Genomic DNA, 22,799 nt, shown 5'->3' with positions numbered 1-22,799 from the left:
GCATTTTGTTACAGATCTACTCTGTCATGCAATTCAAATTTGATCATTGCCCTAGCTCTGGATTGTGCATTTTTACTGTACACATAATGAATCCTACCTCTGTATATATTCCTGTAGGACAGAAGTACACACACTGAAAAATATGCAACTTATTTTTCTTCAGTGTAGGACCCAGAGCAGTAATCAAACTCAAATATGCCACTTTTTTTACCATGTTAAGTGTCCCTGCGACTCACTAAGGGAAGAGGAGTGAAGGGCTATCTTAGTGAATCCAGCATGATCGTCGGAGCAACAACACCCTCGCAACCCACTTCGTGATCCACCATGACCCACTACCATTATAAACAATAGCAACTTGCAACCAAGTGGCTTTAAAACACTGTACTATTATATCAACAGATACAGTGGTAAACTCACAAACTTTGGGACCGAGCTAGGAAATAAATCAGGATCCATATCAAAATAGTATCATAAAATTAAGAAAATTATTATATGTATTTTTTTATATATATCTGTTTCTGCAAATGCAACAATATACTTGCTGAATCTACTTCTGCTTTTGACTAGAAGAACAATGCACATGTGCAAGCAGTGCTACATGTAAGAAGGTAATATGTTTGAAAAATAATGCAATTATATTTGTGACATAACACAATTTAAAAAAAAAAAAAAAAAAACTGAGTGGCAGGGATAAGCTTCCATAATACTCGGTGGGAAAAAATTTGACTTCTTAAAAAGAACAATGTAAGATAGTAGTAATAATAATAATACATTTTATTTATATAGCGCCTTCCTTATGGTATGGCCAAGCAAGCTGGCAAACTACAGTAGGTCTTTGCAGGAAGTAGCACTCCTTTTGGTGAATGTTTAGAAAGTGCAATAAATATTTATAAGAATGTTTAAAAAAAAGACGAAATTGAATTAGGGAGAGAAGCAGGGGGCTGTGAGGCAGGAGGAGGCAAGTAACAGTTGAATTGTCGTGGGATTATGTTACATACCTGTGAGTTGAGATGGACAAAGAAATTGCTGCACGAGTTGTCGTTTACCATTGAGCCGCACTATTTTGTCATCTGTTTTATAAATGTAAGACTGCATGTTTTCTAACTCTTTGTAGTCATTTCTTCAATAAAGGTTAGACTTGTGTTAATCAGGAAGCCTATTCCTTTAGCACTAAATAAAGCAAGTCTGGGAAGCTTGAGCTTAGGAATATCTCCATTATGCTGAGCAGTTTGGAGTATTCCAAAGATATTAAGCTCCACTGCGGTGGTGGTGTGTGTCTACATTTTTACAGCACAGACTTTTTTTTTTTTTCTGAATGTAATGATTTATAAAGTATATTTTGTCTTCTCTTGTATGGGTTAGTACTTTTTTTTCCCCTCCCCCAATCAGGTACAGAACAGCCAGGCAGGCCAAGCAGTCATGGTTATGTGCGCTCTCCTTCGCCATCTGTGAGAACTTCAGAGAATGTGGTACAACAGAGACCCAGTATATTTCAAGGAACTAATGGCAAAAGTGTCATTACACAGCTGGATACCTCACGTATAATGTACGTAAAGAAGAAACATATCCAACAGTAGGCATAGTCATTGCTTTAAAATACCTAAAAACACTTACGCTTGATTTATTTTGATCTCTCATTTAGAAAATGAAGAAAGATTGCAACCTATTTCTGTTTTTTTGTGAGGCACTGATATTTAATACAATCAAAGTAATATAATTTTAGATTAAATATTGTTTTCTCATACTGATTGCTTGGTGAGATGACTGTATGGCCTTTAATGCTTTGTCTTTATTAAAGAACAGGTCTCTTAAGACGTTATGGTAATGCTTGTTAGAATATAGATCTACATCTTAGAGTCCAAGTGCTGTTGATAATCAGGAAAATAAACATAATTAGTGGACTTAAAGGCTGATGCATTTTGAGCTGCTGATTTCTTTAGAGGCCATTCTTTTCTTTACTTACCCAAGCTGTCAACAATCTTCTCTGCACTTCCCAGGCAAATTGCTCCCAGCACAGCCTCTCAGTCCCATGGCCTTCCTGCATCCCGTTTCAGTACTGCTGCAGATGCCTTGGCTGCCTTGGTAGATGCAGCTGCCTCAGCCCCTCAGATGGATGTTGCAAAAGTAAAGGATGGGAAACATGAATCTGTTCGTATTGACGAGCTGTCTTCCCGCAGGCCAACAATGGTTACTGAACCACAGCAGCTTCACCAAGTGCAGCACCAGCCTTCCCTTCATCAGCAGCAACACCAGAGTATAGAAGCAGATAGGCGAAGTATCCAGTCTTCCTACACTCCTGTGTCCCTGCCTGGTAGTAAGCCCTCTGGCACTTCCTCTCATTATGTCGAGAGCAATAAGGAAAAAGGTCCACCTACAAAATCTAGAATCGAAGAGGAGCTGAGAACACGTGGCAAGACAACTATCACTGCAGCCAATTTCATTGATGTTATTATAACTCGACAGATTGCCTCAGATAAAGATGGTCGTGAAAGAGGATCTCAGAGCTCAGATTCATCAAGCAGCTGTAAGTATTACTCCATTGAGGAAAACGTAACTGTATACAAAATAATGAAAATGAAAACCTAAAGTTTACTGAACGATAAAAAACTTTACTGACAAACAAATGTTTTCATTTGGTTTTTCTCACTTTAATGAATTCCTTAAACTTCATATCTTTTAAATGCTTTGTTTTTTATAGTATCATCCAATAGGTATGAAACACCTGGTGGAGATGCTATTGAGGTTATTAGCCCCGCAAGTTCCCCAGTACAGCTACAGGATAAGCAGGAGACATCCTTCCAGCAAGATGTTTCTAAACCATCTCAGGCAGAAAGTAAGTTATTTTTTTTTAGTTTTTGATCAGAGCTTTTGACATAAAGCTTCTTCCAGTCATGTGAAAAAGTAAGTATACCCCCCATGAAATGTGTTTTTTGATATATGTAAACATCAGTATTTAATTTTCATTTAAACAGCATTTCTAGATAAGTTATGTAATTGGAAAAAAAAGAAAGTAGGACATTGCAATAGTTTATTCAATGAAAATGAATAGATGTGTCATTTCTGTCTGTGGAAAAAGTAAGTATACCATTGGCTCTAAAAGCTTATATTGCCTTTTTTCACAGAAAAAACTTTAACTGAGGGAAAATGTTTCACATTCCTCCATGCAAAACTGTTTTAGTGGTCCAATTTTTGAGGGGCTGCCTGTTTCAAATCCCCCCACAGCAGGAAGGGATTCAGATTCTGGCTTTGACTTTAGCATTAGAGAATCCTCTCTTTCTTTCTTTTCAGATATTCTTTGGTGGAATTACTGGTAAGGTTACAGTCATTGACATGTTTCATGGTCCAGTTTCGGTTTAACTTCAGTCTTCTGACAGATGGTGTTCTATTATCCTCAAGTACCCTCTTGTTATAGTGAAGAATTTATAATGAATACTGTGATGGTGAGCTGCCTGATGTTCTAGTTGGACACCAGTTTGATGCGTTTCCCCCGTCATACTTTACAGTTGGTATCAGGTTTTTTTGGTCACATGTCTTTGGTTTTTACCAAACATGTCTTCCATAGAACTTGTGTCTTTGCCTAGTCTGTCCAGAGAACATTGTTCTTCCTGAAGTCCAGGGGCCTCATGCATAATGCCATGCGTAGAATTCACACTAAACCATGGCGTTCGGACAAAAGTGGAAATGTGCGTACGCACCAAAAAATCCACATGCATAAATCTGTGCATTCGCTAACTTCCATGTTCTTCCGTTCCATAAATCCCAGTCCGTGTGAAAAGTAGCACACGTGCACACACCTGCTGCCCCACCCCAACTCCTCCCAGAATTACGCCTCTTTGAATATGCAAATCAATATAAATAGCCCTTAAGGTCAGCGTTCTGTGAAAAGGCAATGGCAAAAGCACGCGGGAAAATAGAAGAATTTCAGTGAATACCAAGTGAAGACAAGGAAAAATGTACTATTTGTTGTTTTAAACAGTGGTATAAATAACAAAAGGAAGTTGATCGAGTGACCGAGTGTCGGAGAAACTCGAAAGCTCAAGTTCCCAAAGTCACATGGTGCCAGAAATAAAAAAAGAAGTTGTCAGATATCAAAGTCGCCATGAAAAGGCAAGTCGTAGCCCACAGTCTGAGTGTCATATGAAAGCTTATTAGGGTACAGAGAAAAGAGAAAAAAAATAGGGACACAGTGGGGGGAAAAAAGCTCGAAATGTTAACTTTAATCTTGAAATTTCCACTTTAATCAAATAGTTTATTTTGTCATTAAAGTAGAACATCATAAACTTAATCTTTAAATCATTTAATTTTACTATTTTCTCAAATACCATTGTAAGTAAAGTAGTACGTTAAATGCTTTGTTTTGTATGTGTTCTATGTGTGTAAATCACTACATGCTTTTTAAAGTGACTTCCTCTTCCTCTGACAGGACATAGAATCCATTACACTCATGATATTACAGCTCTCTGAATAATTAAAATACTGAGATGTATACTTGATATAATTTTCATGATGATAGGAGTTAAAGCTTGTTATTAAACATGGGAACACGGTGGCGCAGTGACGAGCTGGTACCCTATCAAAAGATTGTACCTGCCTCCCGCAAGATGCTTGCTGCACCATGCGCGATCTTCGATGAAATAATTTATTGCAGCAGTACTGTCTCTTTCAAACGTACTATCCTCCAATTCCTGTCCTGCCTTTTCTTTCTCCAAGTAACCAATCTCCACACAATCACCTCTGCAGTAGATGTTAGGCCATCTGTAAGCTTAGAATGCAGATTCTTCAAAATGTTTAAGGAACATTGAAATATCTTCGTAGTACATGTTTAATAATTCTATTCATCTATCCTTCCAGTGTCGCGCCAGCCCCAGCAAGAATACAGAGCAAGGCAGGAACAATCCCTTAATTACTTAGCACTGCGATACCGTGTCCTCACATGTTTAATTATTAACAATATAGATTATTTAAGTGATGTTAAAATTGTATCTGTATAATGTAATAAACATTTTGCTGCATTTCATCTTAAAAATGATATTGTCATTATTTGTAAATATGCGCTTTATAAAGTGGCTCATGTTGTGCAATATTATAACAGTATCGCAAGTTTATAGTGAGGTAATTGTACTAATATGTACAAACAGCTCTACAAGGAGCACCTGATGGACTGATTGAGTGCATTTATAGTTCTTGGGATGAAACTGTTTCTGAACCATGAGGTACCTACAGGAAAGGCTCTGAAGTGTCTGTCGTATGGGAGCAGTTCAATAGACTGCACATGGCTGAGGCAGCATGTGCTTGATGCTGTAAGAGATAATTCTCTTTCTGATCAGCTGCTGTAGAGCTGTGATTCCACACTCAGATACAGTGGTGCATTGAGAGGAACAACGCTAAAGCAGCTATGGTATTTAGAATAGTTTGGCCATTTCGTGGAAAAGCATATTGTTACAGGTTAATTACAATTGGATGCCTTAAACTGATAAACAATATGCGGTTAATTTCAGTGTATTTGATAAAGCCGCGTCAGGGATGTGGATCTAAAAAAGAAAGGGAAGCCACAATTGAACAAAAGCACTGCTTTGACACTGGGTGCTGCCACTTTGCAAAACTGAGTGGAGAACTTGCATACGCCAAGGATTTAGCTGGCGTGAAAATGTGTGTGGTTTTACGCCAAGTTTAGGTTTTATACATCGCGGTTTGAGTGTGGAAATGGGAGTGCGCAACATTTTTGTGTGTACGCACCGTTTATACATGAGGCCCCAGATCTTTTCCTAGGTGTTCATGGACAAATTTTAGTCTTCCCCTGATGATCTTTCTGCACAGAAAAAATTTCATTCTGACACACCTCCAATGTAGATATAATTTGTGCAGCCTCTTTCTAATGGTAGAATCATGCACTTTAATATCCAGTGTGGCAAGAGCTACACAGAATTCTTGTGATGAAATTCTGGGTGGGTTAGAGGCTTCTAACAGCATCTTGTCTTGTGCTTTTGGGATGAACCTACTGGGGCAGCCTGGCCTTAAGCAAGTTGTCAGTAGTTTCAGCAGAATGGTTGATTTCTAGTAAGTTTTGAGATATTTCTAAAGGAATACTCCACCCAAATGTGACTTTTGTTCTATGTTATGTACTCCATGTAATTTGTAGTGACAGCCAAGAAAATGTTTTATCTTTTTGTTTTTATGGAGTTTGGACATGACAAAATTTCTGATGGAACAAGAGCCAGAAGTGACCAACCCTGGACAATAGTAAGCGATAGGAAAACATTAATGAAAAAATCTCGCGTTACCTGTGTTGCATAATCTGATGTCAAATCATCTGTTCAAAACATGCAAAAAGCATGTACTGTTTGCTAAAATAGTGTTGTTAAATACCTCAGAAAATGAAAGTAGCCCACAAAAAATAAGCATCTTCACATGGTGCCATTCTTTTGAATTGAACACCTTCATCTCCCTGTCATTCATTGGTCAAGGGCCCTGTTTTAAAATCAAAAGCATGACATGTGAAGGTCCTTCCTGTTTCTGCAATACTTCAGCAACAAAGAGCAAACTAAACTGAATATCTGAGACTTAAGTAAGACAGGTTCAGACACAATCCTTTCTAATTGAAGCTTGAGCTGGTACACCTGATTCTAATTTTAAGAATTAGAGGTAGTGATAAATGTAGGGGTGTACTTACTTTTTCCACATGTGAAATATGGAACATTTTTTTTAATTATACAATGGACTGCAAAATGTAAATCTGACATTATTGTATTATACTCACCTTTATCAATATTAGATACCATTTAAATGAAGAACAAATCTTAATATCTACATGTATATTCAAAAAGGAAAAATGTTTAATGGGATATACTGTACATACCATTTTCACATGAATTTATTTTTTTTTTAATTTCCTAATCTAAAATACTGCATGGTAAAGAAGTCTACATTTTTAGTGTAAAATACATGGTACATAGCACTAGGAATATAAGCAATATAGTGCTAAGTGATTTTTTTTTTCTCCCTAACAAGTTAAAAGAAAAATTAACATATCATGTTTATGCTTTTGAGAACTCAAGTCATTTCTTTCTTTAAGAGCTCTTCCTCAAAAAGAAAACAAACTTTCACAATTTGTTAATACATTTTTGTCTAGCAGCCCTTATCTGGGTATACCTAGATTGTGCTACTAAGCCACAAAGTTGTCCTCCCAAGTGTTTTTTGCCATTTTAGATACTTTTAATTGTGAGACTCAATCTTTAAGGTTTCTCATCTTGTTCTTTCTTCTTCTGCCTCTCCTTCTCTATGCATACATGTCTGTATATATTTTTTTCTTTCTGGTAAATTGTTTCAGCATTTGACTATTGGTTCTGAGAAAAGAAGTCAAAAGGTATTGTATATAATCTTGACAAATCTTGAGCTACAGAGATTGAATGTGCTTACATGCATAAGATGTTTTTAACAACCAGGTAGTCAGATATCATGGTTGTGTGATTTTTTTGTCTTTTTCCTTTTAGAATGTCTTGCCTGTTTTGTACAACCGCTCCATTTGAAATTCAGGAATATTTAATTTACTTTTTTCCAAACAGGTGATCAGCGTGCCTTTGAATCACAGATAAACCGGTACCGGAGCCAACAGGAATCTCCCTCACCTCAGCAACCACCAACATCTCAAGCTGAAATATATGGTCAAGTTCCGAAAACGCATCGGCTCATCACTCTAGCTGATCATATTTGTGTAGGTGGAGTTCTGTGATTCTCAGTAGTTGCATCATACTCAGTTGATTCTTCTTTTAACTATGTATACTTATATTTGATCGTCAACATACAACTTGAAAACATTACACAAGGAAAAAACGGAATACTAAACAGGATGAGACACAACACCATAAGTATAAGTAATTCAGTGCAGACTTTCCCACAGTCATTAGAAAGCTCATTTTACCTGCTAAATAAAACTACAAACTCAAACTGAAACTAAAATTACTGGTAATGCAGCTTACATTGTGAATATTTTGTAGGATTTAAGATTCACAGAGGAATTAAGCATCCAAAACTGAGATGGAAATCCCACATAAAGCAGTTCAGCTTAGTTAGTGTTTAGCTATAGGAAGTTATCAGGCTTTGCTTACAATGCAAATCACAAGATTGGATAATACAGAATAAAGACAATTTTATTATTTTTTGACATTGCAACACATTGCACATTTGTCCTCATATGTCTTACATTATTACTACATAGAATAATAAGGTTTCAAGTAATACATTTTAAAAACAAAAACCTCTCCTATCCTGAAATTTAATACCATACAGTTTGAAGTATACATCTATTTAACATATGACCAGGTTGTCTCAAGGTTTACACGCATGACCAAGTGATTCAGGATATCACTGCAAAGATTTAAATTTCCTTCTCAGTTTAAATTAGTGGAGACCCTTAAGTGAAGTTTACACAAAACCAGATACTGGCTAAAATTCACAAAAGTTATGTTTAGTTTAAGTTTCTGTTTAGGTTAAACAGATGTATGCAGATTTCCTGTTTTAGACCAAACCTGACATGCAGCTATTTTCAAAGGGCAAAGATGAGAACTGTGAGGTAATGAAGCTAGCCTCTTGTCTGCTATTTTTATTCGTTTGGCAGGCTGCATTTTCTTATGTCTTGCAGACAAATTTGAAAACAAACAACACTTTTCAATGCAGCATTAAAAGCAAGAATAATTTCAAGTTGTTTTCAAACTGAAATTAACTTTTAGTATACTTTATAAGTAAGTTACTTAGACAAAATAAATATTATTTTGTTAATATTATTTAGATCATATACTTAAAAGGAAGGACCACTTTAATCATCAGTGCTGCAAGCTCAGGAAATAAATACACAGAAAAGATGTAAATAAACTTTGGAATAAATTAACTATAGTTTCTAGAATCGACACATCATTTAACTATCCAAAATTGGTTTAGTTGTTAACACATTACACAGATTAACTTTTATATTTTTGAAGAATAGATCTTAAAATTCATGTGTGTAGTAAATGCAGGAGGATAAAATAAATACATTTTATTTGCATCAGATACTCCCAAATTTACTACTTCTCTGAGTATTCCAAGCTAACTCTGGCCAATATTGTAGAATGACACAACCTGCATTTGTGTGTTTAGTTTGTTCATTCTGTACTATCAATTCTACTTTTGACATCTGAATCACAGGTTTTACAATAGGTGGGCAGTGATCCAAGATGATTTTGTTGTTAATCTTCAGACAAATGTGTTTATATTTACTCTTTTCATTGATTTTTGCAGCTGCTTGTTTGAATGGGTTGTGATTACATTTTTACTGTATTATTCTGTATTATTATTATTATACTGTATTGTTAATGTTTTTTTATTTATTGATGGACCTGCTAAGAGTACAGATATACTGCTTGCTTGTAGTGTGATAGTGTTTTTTCAATCTATCACTTGTAATTAAGTAAATTTATTCAGTTTCTATTCTTATATGTTGGCCTTGTATTCTACAGCATATAATAACACAGGACTTTGCCCGCAATCAAGCAGAAGACTTTGCCCGTAGTAAAGCTTTAAGTCAAGCACCACCACAGACTACGTCTTCAACAACATTCCAAAATTCAGCACCGACTGCTCCTGCTACAGGATCACGGAACAAAGTGCCCAGTCGCTATAGTCCAGAGGGTCAAGGGCAGGCAACACAGGCACATCAGGTTCAGCACCAGCGAGTATCAACCAGGGTCTCTCCAGAAAACCCATCTGATAAGTCTAGAGGAAGGTATGGTATATAAACACTGAAAATTTTAGTTATTGGGATGATAAAGAAGTTCTAAGAGGAGGTTAATATTTATTTGTTCAGTTAAAAAGTACATCTCAGATGTAATAAAAATTTGAACTACTGTAGTCAGATTAGCATTGATATATTTCACTACATAGTTAGTCACTAGTTATACTTTTAAGTTATTTTCTACACTTTATTTGCAGACCTGGAAAGTCCCCTGATCGTAGTCATATGGGCTTGGAATCTTACGAACCCATATCTCCTCCACAGTCCTACTCAACAATGGATAAGCAAGAGGTCATGATGCAGCAGGCCCAGAGGCGAGAGGCTGATGGCTCAGAGCAGAGGTCTGTATAATAGAAAAAGTAGGAAATGTAATATTGCAGTATCCACATCAAGCTTGGTTTATAAAAAAACTTTTATGTAACTGTATTTTACAAGTTCAATTTTTGTTTTCCACATATGAAAGAATTTATATAATCCTTCGATAGTGAAATACCAACTAGTTCCTCATATCTCTTTACATATTATTCATTAATATGCTTATTTATTACTAAATTGTAATGTGAGATTCCTGCATTGGGTCAGATACCTGTTGGTTGATTGCAAATAATGTGGCTACCAAATGATTTTTATTACTTGTTATTTTTTATAGGATCAGATACAATTCCACATTTTTAAAATGCAGGTTGAGTCCAGGTATAAACCTTATAATGATACGATAACAACACCTTGTTTATACAGAGCATGATATTCTTTCTCTCCGACACTGCAGCCAGCCAAGTTCTAGTCATTGATGGAGGCTATATATGGCATCTAACTGCATCAGTGTTGAATAGAGGGAAAGGAACGCCTTCTACTCTATTTTCCTGTGGGAAGGACACTTGTATGTTTAGTCTTACACTTCCAACATTGTTATCAAATGTTTTGTATGAAGTTGTGAAGGACAAATTAGCTAAAAGCAAATCTCAAAAAATTCATAATCCATATTGTATAAATTGAATGTGTGGGGACACTGTCATTGATTGATTTGTCTGTTTGGATGCTGTTTGATTGTTGTGGGTACAGGTCAGTTACAGTTCTTCAAAGTGAGATCTGCTCACAGTCTACTGCAAGTTAAAATATAATATTCCCATGCCCTTTTCAGTTTTCTTCTAAATCATAAACATTGACTTTGAAAGTGTTTTGAGTTTCTATTTGCTCATATTAATTACCATCACAAAATTTATATATATACATTATAAAATTTCATATAATTGGAAAAAGAAATTTTAATTAATGATTATTTAAAGCATTCATAATAAATTTTAAGTTTTCCAGAATTTAATCTTTACATATGTTTGACTTTAGGAGCGATTCTCACTCCCCTGTGAGTGGCTATCTGCCATCATTCTTTACTAAGCTTGAAAACACATCCCCAATGGTGAAATCAAAAAAACAAGAGATATTTCGTAAGCTGAACTCGGCTGGAGGTGGGGATGGTGACATGAGTAAGTAGATACCCATTTGTTTTATCTTCTCTTTTAAAATGATTAATTTTGCCAAATTTTACTACAAGGGTAAACAAAGAATTTTTTGTAATGTCAATTCTTTTCAGTTTATTTCAAAAGTAGGCAAACATTTACAGTAAATTGCTACAATCTCATACTCATAGGCATATTGCAAGGGGTTTATTACTGAAATATACAGCAAGAAAAATGTATCATCCATATATAGATTTCTTACTCCAAAGCTTATAGTTAATCAACAAACATGCAACTTCAGACTTGGCAGGATGGCTTTTGGCTGAATATGCACTCTCACTTTTCTCGGAAGTGTAAGTAGGTGGAGGGATAGTTTGGAAGCAATTCATTTTTCATCTTGTTTGCAGAGAAAATGAGTGTGGTGACGTGAATATAATTTCTTTATGACTTTCAGTTGTTTGCACATTGAGAATTATTTTCTTTTCAATTTGTTTTTTTTTTATTTTTATTTTAGACTTGCAATAATTATTACAATATGAATTGAAATTATTTTTTTAATCTGTAAATAACAAGACTTAAACATTTTGTTTTCATCCATTTAGCTAGTGCACAGCCTGGAACAGAAATTTTTAATCTTCCAGCCGTCACAACTTCAGGTAAAAAGACATCATTCACAATGGCTTACAAACCTACTCAGTTAAAATGTACTACTTAACAAATTAGTATGCTTACTAGTTCTAAGTCTTCCAAATGTCTTTATCATGCTGCTTTTAGCAAAATTGTCATACTCCATACGTCTAAGTCAACAAATCTATAGTTGTAAAATACTTTACAATTTGCAACAAATTTAAAATTTACTGTTGTATATGTATCGCGTTTAATGTTAATCTATCCAGAGGTCCAACTTAGGATCCTGAACAGGTATGTTCAAAGTACTATCATATGAACCTTCGTTCATTATAATTAGGGAATAAACCCTCAGGACTGATGCAGGATCTAACAATGATATACATATATACTTGTCAGTGGTAGCAGGAAGTTAGGTATTTAGAATTCACCTTAAGAAAGTGAAAGCAAGGTAGGTTTGATTTTATTTTATGTTTTCCTTAATTTTTTACTTACCATAGGCTTACTTACAGACATTGGTCAATGCAGTATATTGCTTTAGAGTTTGTAGTGATAAGTCACTGCTATGCATCCTTCACAACAGATAATACTTTTTCTTCAGACGATTCATTGTTAAGATTATTTGTGTTCCGTTGGAAAGCTTTTCACATGTTTGAGTTTGTGGAGCTTTATTTATACGATTTTGGTTCATATCCCTACATCGCATTCTTTTTATTTTATTTTGCTTCTTAATTTTACTGGTATTTTAAAAATACCCACTTGCTGCCTAAAATAAAGGAAGTATAAATCCAGGATTTTCAGTCAACATCACACAGTTTTGGCCTACCCTATAATTGAGGTTACAGTTGATTCAAACATTTTGAGAAAGGGATTGTTAATATAAATAGGAATAACCTGAAATAATTATTTTAGAAGCACATATATTTTAACATTATTAATTCTCCATGCTATAAAAAGCTGAAGAGTTGACCAGCTGATAACATCTTGTTTGATGCTTTCCATCAAGTTGTATAAGTAACATTTAAATAAATCTTTGAATTTGCTTGTGACTGTGACTTCTGTGAAATTTCTGCTGATCCTCTAATGTAATAAGGGTATGTAGGTCAGTTGAGGAGTAACTTAAACAATATCAGTATGATCTTGTTGATGTTAGTAATGTCCAGATTACACTTTCATGATGCTGTTTTGTTAACAGAGTGTAGATTTCTAAATTCTGGATAGCAAGATTTTGATACCTAAATCTAGCAACACTTTCTCATTACTATGCAAATGCAGCATATCCTGCATTTTCAGAGCATTTTAACTTGAGGTTTTCTCTGAATTGCAGAAATTATGACTTTTTGAAAACTCTCTTCTCATTCTTTAAACTTTTTTTTTCATCATTATTTATACTGCGTTTTCTTGTTTGCATCACAAGTTTTATTTGATATCTCAGTGGACTAACATAAACCTGCCCACATGATATATATACAATCTGTAATTATTTAATTTTACTATTTTTTAACAAAATAAAATGCAGCTTTGTGATGTCCCAGGTACCCCCATCATAGGCGTCTCATTTCCTGAGACATTGGTAGTCCTGAACTAAGAAACACTCAGAGTACTGTTTGTTTAGCAGATGTACAATATCACAGTTTTATTTTGACCAACAAGTTTTATTATAAATAGTTTAATAAATAGTACATTAGTACATTAAATTTCACAATTAACAGGTCCCTCCATTGATTTGAAGAAAAAACAAAAGTGTAAAATTCCCAAATGATAAATGCTCATCCAGATAAAATTAAAAGGAGACAACTAAAACAAAATTCAATCACCAAGTATCCAAGAAAAGAAAATGAAGTACTATGCCGCTTCCCTGCAACACCTTCCTCTCTTGTCGTCTGAGGCTCAGTCTTGAAATGTAAACTTTCCACGCTACATCATAACATACCCCATCATTTTTTCTCTCTCTCTCTCCTATATCACCCCAAACCCCCGTCTCCCATGCTCAATAGCACCCGACAACAGAAGTACACTCCATGCCTGCATGTGAATGCTGCTTATAACACTATGCCTACAGCACCCCCTCGCTTGGCACTGGCAGGCACCCAGAGCTGATTTACTAAAAAAAAAAAATATGTGCCAGGACTGGCAATAAAATCATTGCTGAAATTCCCAAATTTTTTACGCGTGGATATCTTTCAGTTCAATTAATTATTTCACATAATCGTTTCATGAAGCCCCTCAATTACACGTCTCTGAAATCATCATTTTAATGTCCAAGCTAAATGGGATCTGATGAAGGAGAGAAAAGGAAAATCCCAGTATGTTTTTGTTTAGCACCAAATACTTCCTATTTTTATTTAAAGAGCTAATGTAGTAAATCCTGTGAAATTAATTTCTAAATTGAAAAATAGGGATTTCCTATAATAATTCATGGTTTTGAAATACTTGCCAATACTGAACATTACATGAAAGTAGCTTCTAAAATAGAAACAAGGTATTGAAATTCAACAAAATATTGCTTAATTTTCAGAGCTATATATTTGATGTTATCAGTAAAAGTTTAATGTTTTTTTTTTTTTGTTTGGTTTTTTTTTTGTGTTCAACTTATTTTTTAATGTTCACAAGTAATATTTAGCCTGTAAAAGACCATTTTTTATTATTTAAAATCCAACCATGCATTGGTCTTTTTTTGAGTGTGCTCTGCTACTGTTGCACTATTATGAACTTAAAGATGCATTTTTGTTATTTTCTATAAACTTGTATAATCAGAAAGTCTAACACATTAAACATAGTTTTTTACAAGAACAAATTCAGTAAGTGATGTTGCATTGGGATCTCCATAGCTAGGTGACCTATGAAATGGTTTGACAGCTTCTTTATATTCCTGAACCTCATTCACTTCATACACGTTTTCTTTCCAGGTGGTATCAGTTCTAGAGGTCATTCCTTTGCTGATCCTGCCAGTAATCTTGGTTTGGAAGACATCATTAGGAAAGCTTTAATGGGAAACTTGGATGACAAGCAAGATGAACACCAAGCTAGCCTGCCTCAGACGATGAACCTCTCATCTGGAAACCTGTCAGCAACCATTGCAGCAATGGCCGAGGCCCGCAGGGAGGAAACTAACCCCTCACCAAATTCTGGTTTGCATTTTTGTTACTTTATTTTGGAAAATGTCTATGGAGTTTAACTTCTACCATATTTCATGTAAATAGTCTCAAAATACTGTCCCATTGTAGTTCCCTGTTGCTGAATATGAAGACAGCTGGCAATTCTGAGCTTGCATTTCGTACATCTTTCTTAAGTTTAGGGGGTAATCAGTCATGTTGTATATATCATAGCAGCTGTTGTAGCTCAACCTTCTTAGAATTTGTGTAGCTGTGCAACTGCATTTCTTCACTGGCCATTTTCACAGTCACTGAGCATTTTGAGCAAGTTAAGAGCAACAAATATGCCCGGTATTAACAAAGGTGGTCACAGAACAAGATAACGACTTAAATTAATGTAATGATCCTAGATAATTTACAGGATCATTGATCAATAGATATATATTTGCACTATTAATATTATACATATCTGTCTTGTGAAAGATAACGTACAAGTCAGGAATCAACTTACTGCAGTTGTACAAATGTTTCAAACAATATGCACAATTAGAAATTGGTAAAATTTTAATGTTATGTCAAACACTGTTTTAATGTAATGGCATAAGTTCACTTGCCTTTTTCAAGAGATTGTTCCAATTACAGTTGATGGAACGTTGTAAAAATGTGATAAGGCTCCATAAAGTTGATGACAGCTTTGAGGAGTTATGGACGTTCTACTGCATTATTCACTGGAAGCATTCAGGAGCAGAATAGTGCCTTTCATGTCAATTGAATGTTGTTTTGATTATTGTGACAATTGTGCACCAGTAATACTTGTGTATTTTTGTCAAGATTAATTGTGAACTGCTCATTTACATGTAACACACTGAACCACCTCTATTACAGAGCTGTTGATTGGCCTACCTTAACAATAAGAAATATTGAAACATATTTGCAAAGCTCTTTATCAAAACTAGGTGTATAACGTCAAAAAAAAAGTTTCCATTGTGAGGTTAATTAAATTACACCTTTGAAAGGAAGTGAGTTGGCTCTGTAATAGCCAAGTGTTCCCCATCTTGGATGTTTTTTGCTTTGTACTCTGATGCTAATACAGAATTATGTTCCTCATAATATCCAAGAAATGTGATAAATATAATATTTTGAAACTTAAATTTGCATCTTACACCAGAAGGAATCTGATGTTGGTAATTTCTTTCGGAAATATGTGCCTTTTTTTTCTTTTTTTAGGTGCAAGTGTTGGAAAGCAAAAAATAGTGGGCAAAGGGAACAGCAGAAAGTCAAAGTCGCCAATTCCTGGGCAGGCTTTTGCAGGTGCAGAAAGGCCATCTTCTGTGTCGTCTGTCCATTCTGAAGGAGATTATCATAGGCAGTCTTCATCTGTTTGGGGATGGGAGGACAGACCGTCTTCTACAGGTATCTTGAACAAATGTTTACTGTCTAGGTACATGCACAATTGTGTTAATTCTTCTCATCTTCGTTGCTTCTTTACAATGTTCAGTTTTTTTAGGGTTAATTGAAATAAGGAAGCAGTTTCCTTTATTTCACAGAAGTGGTGTTAGTTTTGCTAACACTTTTATAATTTTACACCAAACGTTTTGCGAAAGGTGTGCTGAATTTTGTGTTCACGTTAGGTTGTAGCATTCCATTAACTATTTTAGGGCAGATGTCAACTTTTGTCAACAGAAGAATTTGAGGTAAATGGTGACCAGACCCGCCATTAAGTGTTAGTTCAACTCTCTGTGCTAGAAGGAAAGTTAGCTTTGTTGAGTTGTCTGAGATTCCCTGAGCTTGCATGAGTAGCAAAGAGCAAACAACAGCAAAAATGGCATTGACATCTAGCGAGAGATCGAAGCGAATGCACAAAGCAAAGTACTCCATGGACAGTGTTTTGCATATTATCTCTGAATTGGAATCCGACTTGATGCAAGTGATCAGGAGATCAGGATTGAAAATGAAAGTGAGGTACTGGCATCAGCTGATCGCGTGTAACTAATGCGCCTACGGCAACTTTCATCTGGGAGGACCGCCACTTACGATGACATGATGTGAAAACCAGATTGCATTGCACTCCAGCCATGACCTCCACTGCTGACCCTGCCTCGTGAAGACATCCAGCCTGCCATGCATTCCTACCAACCGTCATGCCACGCATGAGCAGCTCAAGCCACAAGAGACCGCAAACTGGCAACCACAGCTCACAGCAACAGATGTTTTATGCTGATTTTTTGCGTGAAAATATTGCATTGTGCTCTTTTTAGAAAACTTGAGTTTTTTTAGAAAAAATATTCAACCCTTTAAGAGTTAAATTGTTAAAATGTGATCTTCTATAGTCCACTATTTTTTGAAACAAGCTTACACTATACTGTCTGTACTTAAAGTATACTGAATGCCTAAAAGGCAGTGAATGCATTGGGCCTGCTCTCCAGCACCTCTGGGTACTTCCATCCACTCACTCTTTACACTTTTTCTTACAGGGCCCACACAGTTTCCTTGCAATCCTCTAACTATGAGAATGCTGAGTAGCACTCCTCCTACATCAATGGCATGTGCGCCAGCATCAATTCAGGGTCAGCCTGCTGCTCTCCAGCAGAACCGAATGTGGGACCGTGAGCCAGCTCCACTATTATCGTCACAGTATGAGACCCTGTCTGACAGTGATGACTGATCTTCAGGGGCCTTCCTTGATGTGGGGTGTATAAACGTTTTTCCTCCAGTTCAAGTCTGCAGTTCCATGCAGGTGGTGGAAGGGCTGGCTCTGGTAAATGGACTATAGCCACCAGGAGCCGAAAAAGAGGTGGCAGAAGATAAAGAACCTTCAGTGTAAGTGGCAGCTCCCTCTCACCTCAGTGCTGGAGAGATTAACAGCAAATGGACTAATATAGTGAATGAAATCTGTAAAGAAAATGTATTTCTTGTTCTTGATGTTTGTAAATGAAATCTTGTTGTCCTTAATTTTATGTAAATAAGAGATCTTGAAGTTTTTTGTTTGGAGCAGGGGTTGGGGAGGTGACAGGTGTAATGTCTTCATCTTTATCCACCACCCTCTGTTTTTCTTTCTTTGAATGCCTTGAGCTGAGGCCTGCACTTTCATTATTTTCACATCAAAAAGGAAAAAAAAAACTCACCTAGGAAGAGTGTCTTGTTTTCTTCATTGTTTTTGACTTTTCTGTCTCTGATTTGATCTCTGCCAAAGCTTTTTTTTTTCGTTTCCAGTTTAACATGCAACAGTCTAAAAATAATCATGCATACATTATAAGTAGCATTTATAACTAAGTTTTCTTCTGTTAGGACACAAAATAAATAAAACTGCTTGTTTATTACTGGATCTATAACCATCCTTCAGCACACTAGTATAGGAATCTCCTTGCACTGGAGATTTATCATAAGCTGCATTAGAACTGTCAGATTTTATTTAAAAACTGTTGTAATTTGTGACTTGGAACACAGGAGTCTTGCGATACAGGAACTGTGGCTGACGCAATTGCACAACCCACTTTGTACCCGGTGTCTTCTCAGTTTGGGGTTTCCTTAAAATTTGTTAGGAAATCTTAATTGATTAATGAAAATACACAAGATTTCTTATTATCTTCCTATAAAAAAGCATACAATAAATACATGAGCTTTGTGTCTTTTTCCTGTAAAATTGGCAGATTTTTAACAAATCTCTGCAAGTTGTTTGAAGATTTGATTCAGGAGTTCTTTTATTGTCTTTGTTTATAATTGGAATTCTTTTTATAGAAAGACATTTGCACCAGCTTTGCATTTTGTAAAGGTTGGCCTGCTACAGGTGCGTGTATATAATGTATATACAGTAAAATGCCCAACTAAAGTTTAATAATGAACGCAAAGCTGCAGCTTGAGGACATTGGAGTGTAATTTCATCTCTTCAGAGGCATTAAGTTGTAGTCCTATGTGAAGTGTCACAAAAGCCCCGCTGATTATACATTAAAGAGTGCCAGCCTTGGTTGCTGAATGTACAGTAGACATGTTGTATATGTGCATGATAGGACTGTGCAGCTTGGCCAACAATAGCTGACTCTCATTCATGTTTAAGTAATATTTTGTGTTGTTTTTAATTTGGATAATCTATACACACAAAGCCTGTCATTCGATTAGCCTGATTATGTTGAGCCAGTCTTTTCTTGTGTGCATGACCCATTTCTCAGTTGTGAATAAAGCTGTACTTTAACATTTTTGTAACTCCCAGAGTCCATTTTCGGCTTTCTTTCCACATTTTTTGGAAATGAAACTCTGTAATGTTCTTTACAGCACCAAAACAGGAAGAAACCATGTTTCCAACTTTTTTTTTTAAATAATGTTAATGAATTTGCAGAATATTTAAGTCCTTCATCATGAGTCACTTTATCCTGTGTGGGTAGGATGGGGGTGGGGGGGCAGGCTATCGATGTGAGTGATAATGTCACATGTTCAGATTCTGATGTGGGGATTGGATAGCTGCTTTTTAAGAATCACTGATATGGAAGAACTCAATAAAGTAGATCAGCTCTCCACCCTCATGGTCTTGTGTGTTTCACAGTTATTTGTTGCAACATTTTGTCTGATGTCTACTATAAGATCTGACTTGTATGCTGATTGTCACCACCATTGAGCTGTTGGCTCCATACTACTTTCAGTTGAATTATGTAAAAGGCCACCTTTTCACATAGAAAAAAATTGAACTTGTCAGTAGCGTAACATTGCAAGTCAGGTTTTGCTTGTAGAGTGTGTTTTGGAGGGTATGGAAGCCTGGCTAAAAAAAACATATGGGAATGTTTCAAGAAAGGGGTGAGCATGGTTTATCAACATTGTATTCAAGCATTTTGTACTGCTCGTGTGAGTATCTGTGAAACTGTTCGACTTAAGGTTGTTGATTTCTAATTGTTTGCTCTGTTAGGTGATTCGAATTTCACCAAATCATAGTTCTGATCACATCATTTAAGAACGAAAATAACAAAATAACATCAGGTGAGTATACAGGTCAGTACTGCAGGAGCATGTTTATCACTGTAGATATAAAATACTTAATGAGAGTGACAAAGCTTCATAACGGGATTTCTACTTTGTTGAAAAATACAGATATAAAGGCCATCTGCAGCAGTTACTCACAACTGGAGTCACTCCCATCAGGGTGTTACCTGCTTCTCCAATCCTCAAACCACAAGTCTTTGGCCAGTGAGGGTCTGAGTTTGAATCCCTTATTACGTTGCTCTTTTGTTGCCTCTACAATTGGTCTCAAAATGTGCATGCAGTTGGGTGTCCTATAGAACATTCCATGACTCTGCTCATCCAGTAAACAGTGTTGATCCGGCCTGTTGTAAGGTAGTCTTGATCTTTGATCTACCCCTGGTACAGCAGGGAGTAGAGGCTTTGCCTCCGCAGATCAAAGTCCGGCCTTCTGGTGCAGTGCCTACCTAGCAGTGTTGGCTTTGAAGGATCTTGTTTTCAATGCTGATCATGTTTGCCTCACTTTGGACTTTCACATTAATGCAGTAGTCTTCCAAAAGGCACACCTGGTGAAGCAGATCCTGTTTTTCCTCAGGTGATGGCCTGCCTCAGTGCTCATTGCCATAAAGAACATGCAATCTGGTTTCCTTCTCGAGATCACAGTTCTCAAAGTCCACAGCATTTTTCAAAAGGAAGCATTGGCAGATCTGACCTGCGCTGAATTTTTTCCCACACCAATGGTTGTATTTTAGGATACATGAGTGATAAAATATGGAGCAGCCATCCACTTTGCAACATTTCCACCAAGATGGTTATTGCTTAGGTTTAAGTTACTTCAAATGATGTACATCTTAGTTTTAGCATCTTGTTGGCCTCAGCTAACCTAATTCAAGGTAGAGTGAACCACAAGCAAGAGCAGCTGAAGAGCTGAAGAAAATAACATAGACATACTGCACTGTAAAGGTGCAGTGAAGCATCTCCTGGATCTGTGGCGGATCTGAGTGGGTCAGATAGATAGATAGATGCTTTATTAATCCCAAGGAGAAATTCACATAATCCAGCAGCAGTATACTGATACAAAGAAACAATATTAAATTAAATAGTAATGAAAAAAATAAAATTAATGTTAGCATTTACTCCCCCGGGTGGAATTGAAGAGTCGCATAGTGTGGGGGAGGAACGATCTCCTCAGTCTGTCAGTGGAGCAAGACAGTGACGAAAGTCTGTCACTGAAGCTACTCCTCTGCCTGGAGATGACACTGTTAAGTGGATTCTTCATGATTGACAGGAGTTTGCTTAGTGCCCGTCGCTCTGCCACAGATGTTAAACTGTCCAACTTTACTCCTACAATAGAGCCTGCCTTCTTAACAAGTTTGTCCAGGCATGAGGCGTCTTTCATCTTTATGCTGCCACCCCAGCGCACCACCGCTTAGAAGAGGGCACTCGCCACAATCGTCTGGTAGAACATCTGCAGCATCTTACTGCAGATGTTGAAGGATGCCAACCTTCTCAGAAATTATAGTCTTCTCTGACCTTTCTTACATAGAGCATCAGTATTGGCAGTACAGTCCAATTTGTCATCCAGCTGCACTCCCAGATATTTATAGGTCTGCACCCTCTGCACACAGTCATCTCTGATAATCACAGGGTCCATGAGGGGCCTAGGCCTCCTAAAATCCACCACCAGCTCCTTGGTCTTGCTGGTGTTAAGGTGTAAGTGGTTTGAGTCGCACCATTTAACAAAGTCTTTGATTAACTTTTTGTATTCCTCCTCCTGCCCTTAACTTTTTGTATTCCTCCTCCTGCCCACACCTGATGCAGCCCACAATAGCAGTGTCATCAGCGAACTTTTGCACGTGGCAGGACTCCGAGTCATATTGGAAGTCTGATGTACAGTATATAGATTGAACAGGACCGGAGAAAGTACAGTCCCCTGCGGCGCCCCTGTATTGCTGAACACAATGTCAGACCTGCAGTTCCCAAGACGCACATATTGAGGTCTGTTTGTAAGATAGTCCACGATCCATTCCACCAGGTATGAGTCTACTATCTCAGTCAGCTTGTCTCTAAGGAGCAGAGGTTGGATGGTGTTGAAGGCGCTAGAGAAGTCCAAAAACATAATTCTTGCAGCACCTCTGTCCAGGTGGGAGAGAGATCGGTGTAGCATATAGGTGATGGCATCCTCCGCTCCCACCTTCTCCTGGTATGCGAGCTGCAGAGGGTCGAGGGCGTGGCGGACCTGTGGCCTCTGGTGGTGAAGCAGCAGCAGCCACTAATGGCCTTCATCAGATGTAACGTCAGAGCAACAGGCCGGAAGTCATTCAGCTCACTAGGACGTGATACCTTTGGGACAGGGGTGATACAAGATGTTTTCCAAAGCCTTGGGACTCTCCCCTGTTCCAGGCTCAGGTTGAAGATGCGCTGTAGAGGACTCCCCAGTTCCAACGCACAGGCTTTCAGCAGTCGTGGCGATACACCATCTGGACCCGCTGCTTTGCTGGCACGAAGTCTTTTCAGCTCTCTGCTCACATGGGCTGCTGTAATTGTGGGTGGGGATGTCTCACCTATGCTGGTATCAGCAGAAGGATGGTTGGGGGATGCAGTACTCCGAGGTGAGAGTGGGTTACTGTGATCAAACCTATTAAAGAAGTTGTTCATTTGGTTTGCTCTCTCCACGTCTGTCTCGATGGCGGCACCCCACTTCGAGCTGCAGCCAGTGATAATCTTCATCCCATCCCACACTTCCTTCATGCTGTTGTTCTGCAACTTCTGCTCCAGCTTTCTCCTGTACTGCTCTTTCGCCGCCCTGAGCTGGACTCGGAGTTCCTTCTGCACATTCTTGAGCTCATGCTGATCACCACCACCTTTAAAAGCCCTTTTCTTCTGGTTCAAAAAGCCCTTGATGTCACT

At 37.1% G+C, this 22,799-nt stretch overlaps 1 protein-coding gene across 8 annotated transcripts in view; it reads left to right on the top strand.

Annotated features, from left to right (window-relative positions):
* The window catches only part of ncor1 (nuclear receptor corepressor 1), a 201,191-nt gene extending 181,729 nt beyond the window's left edge, over window positions 1-19,462 (top strand). For 7 of the 8 annotated variants that reach the window (XM_039757058.1, XM_039757064.1, XM_039757062.1 and 4 more), the window contains 11 exons: window positions 1,390-1,546; window positions 1,998-2,524; window positions 2,699-2,833; window positions 7,563-7,711; window positions 9,492-9,757; window positions 9,964-10,107; window positions 11,111-11,250; window positions 11,826-11,879; window positions 14,760-14,981; window positions 16,173-16,358; window positions 17,420-19,462. In XM_039757058.1, coding sequence (XP_039612992.1) covers window positions 1,390-1,546; window positions 1,998-2,524; window positions 2,699-2,833; window positions 7,563-7,711; window positions 9,492-9,757; window positions 9,964-10,107; window positions 11,111-11,250; window positions 11,826-11,879; window positions 14,760-14,981; window positions 16,173-16,358; window positions 17,420-17,610 — 2,171 coding nt within the window. In that variant the 3' untranslated portion in view covers window positions 17,611-19,462. The remainder of the gene's footprint in view (window positions 1-1,389; window positions 1,547-1,997; window positions 2,525-2,698; window positions 2,834-7,562; window positions 7,712-9,491; window positions 9,758-9,963; window positions 10,108-11,110; window positions 11,251-11,825; window positions 11,880-14,759; window positions 14,982-16,172; window positions 16,359-17,419) is intronic. The other variant, XM_039757063.1, reaches the window with a different exon arrangement.
* Window positions 19,463-22,799: the final 3,337 nt, after the last annotated feature.

This window comes from Polypterus senegalus, chromosome 6 (genome assembly GCF_016835505.1).
Source record: "Polypterus senegalus isolate Bchr_013 chromosome 6, ASM1683550v1, whole genome shotgun sequence".
Classification (NCBI taxonomy): domain Eukaryota; kingdom Metazoa; phylum Chordata; class Cladistia; order Polypteriformes; family Polypteridae; genus Polypterus; species Polypterus senegalus.
This window is presented reverse-complemented; position numbering and strand designations above follow the sequence as displayed.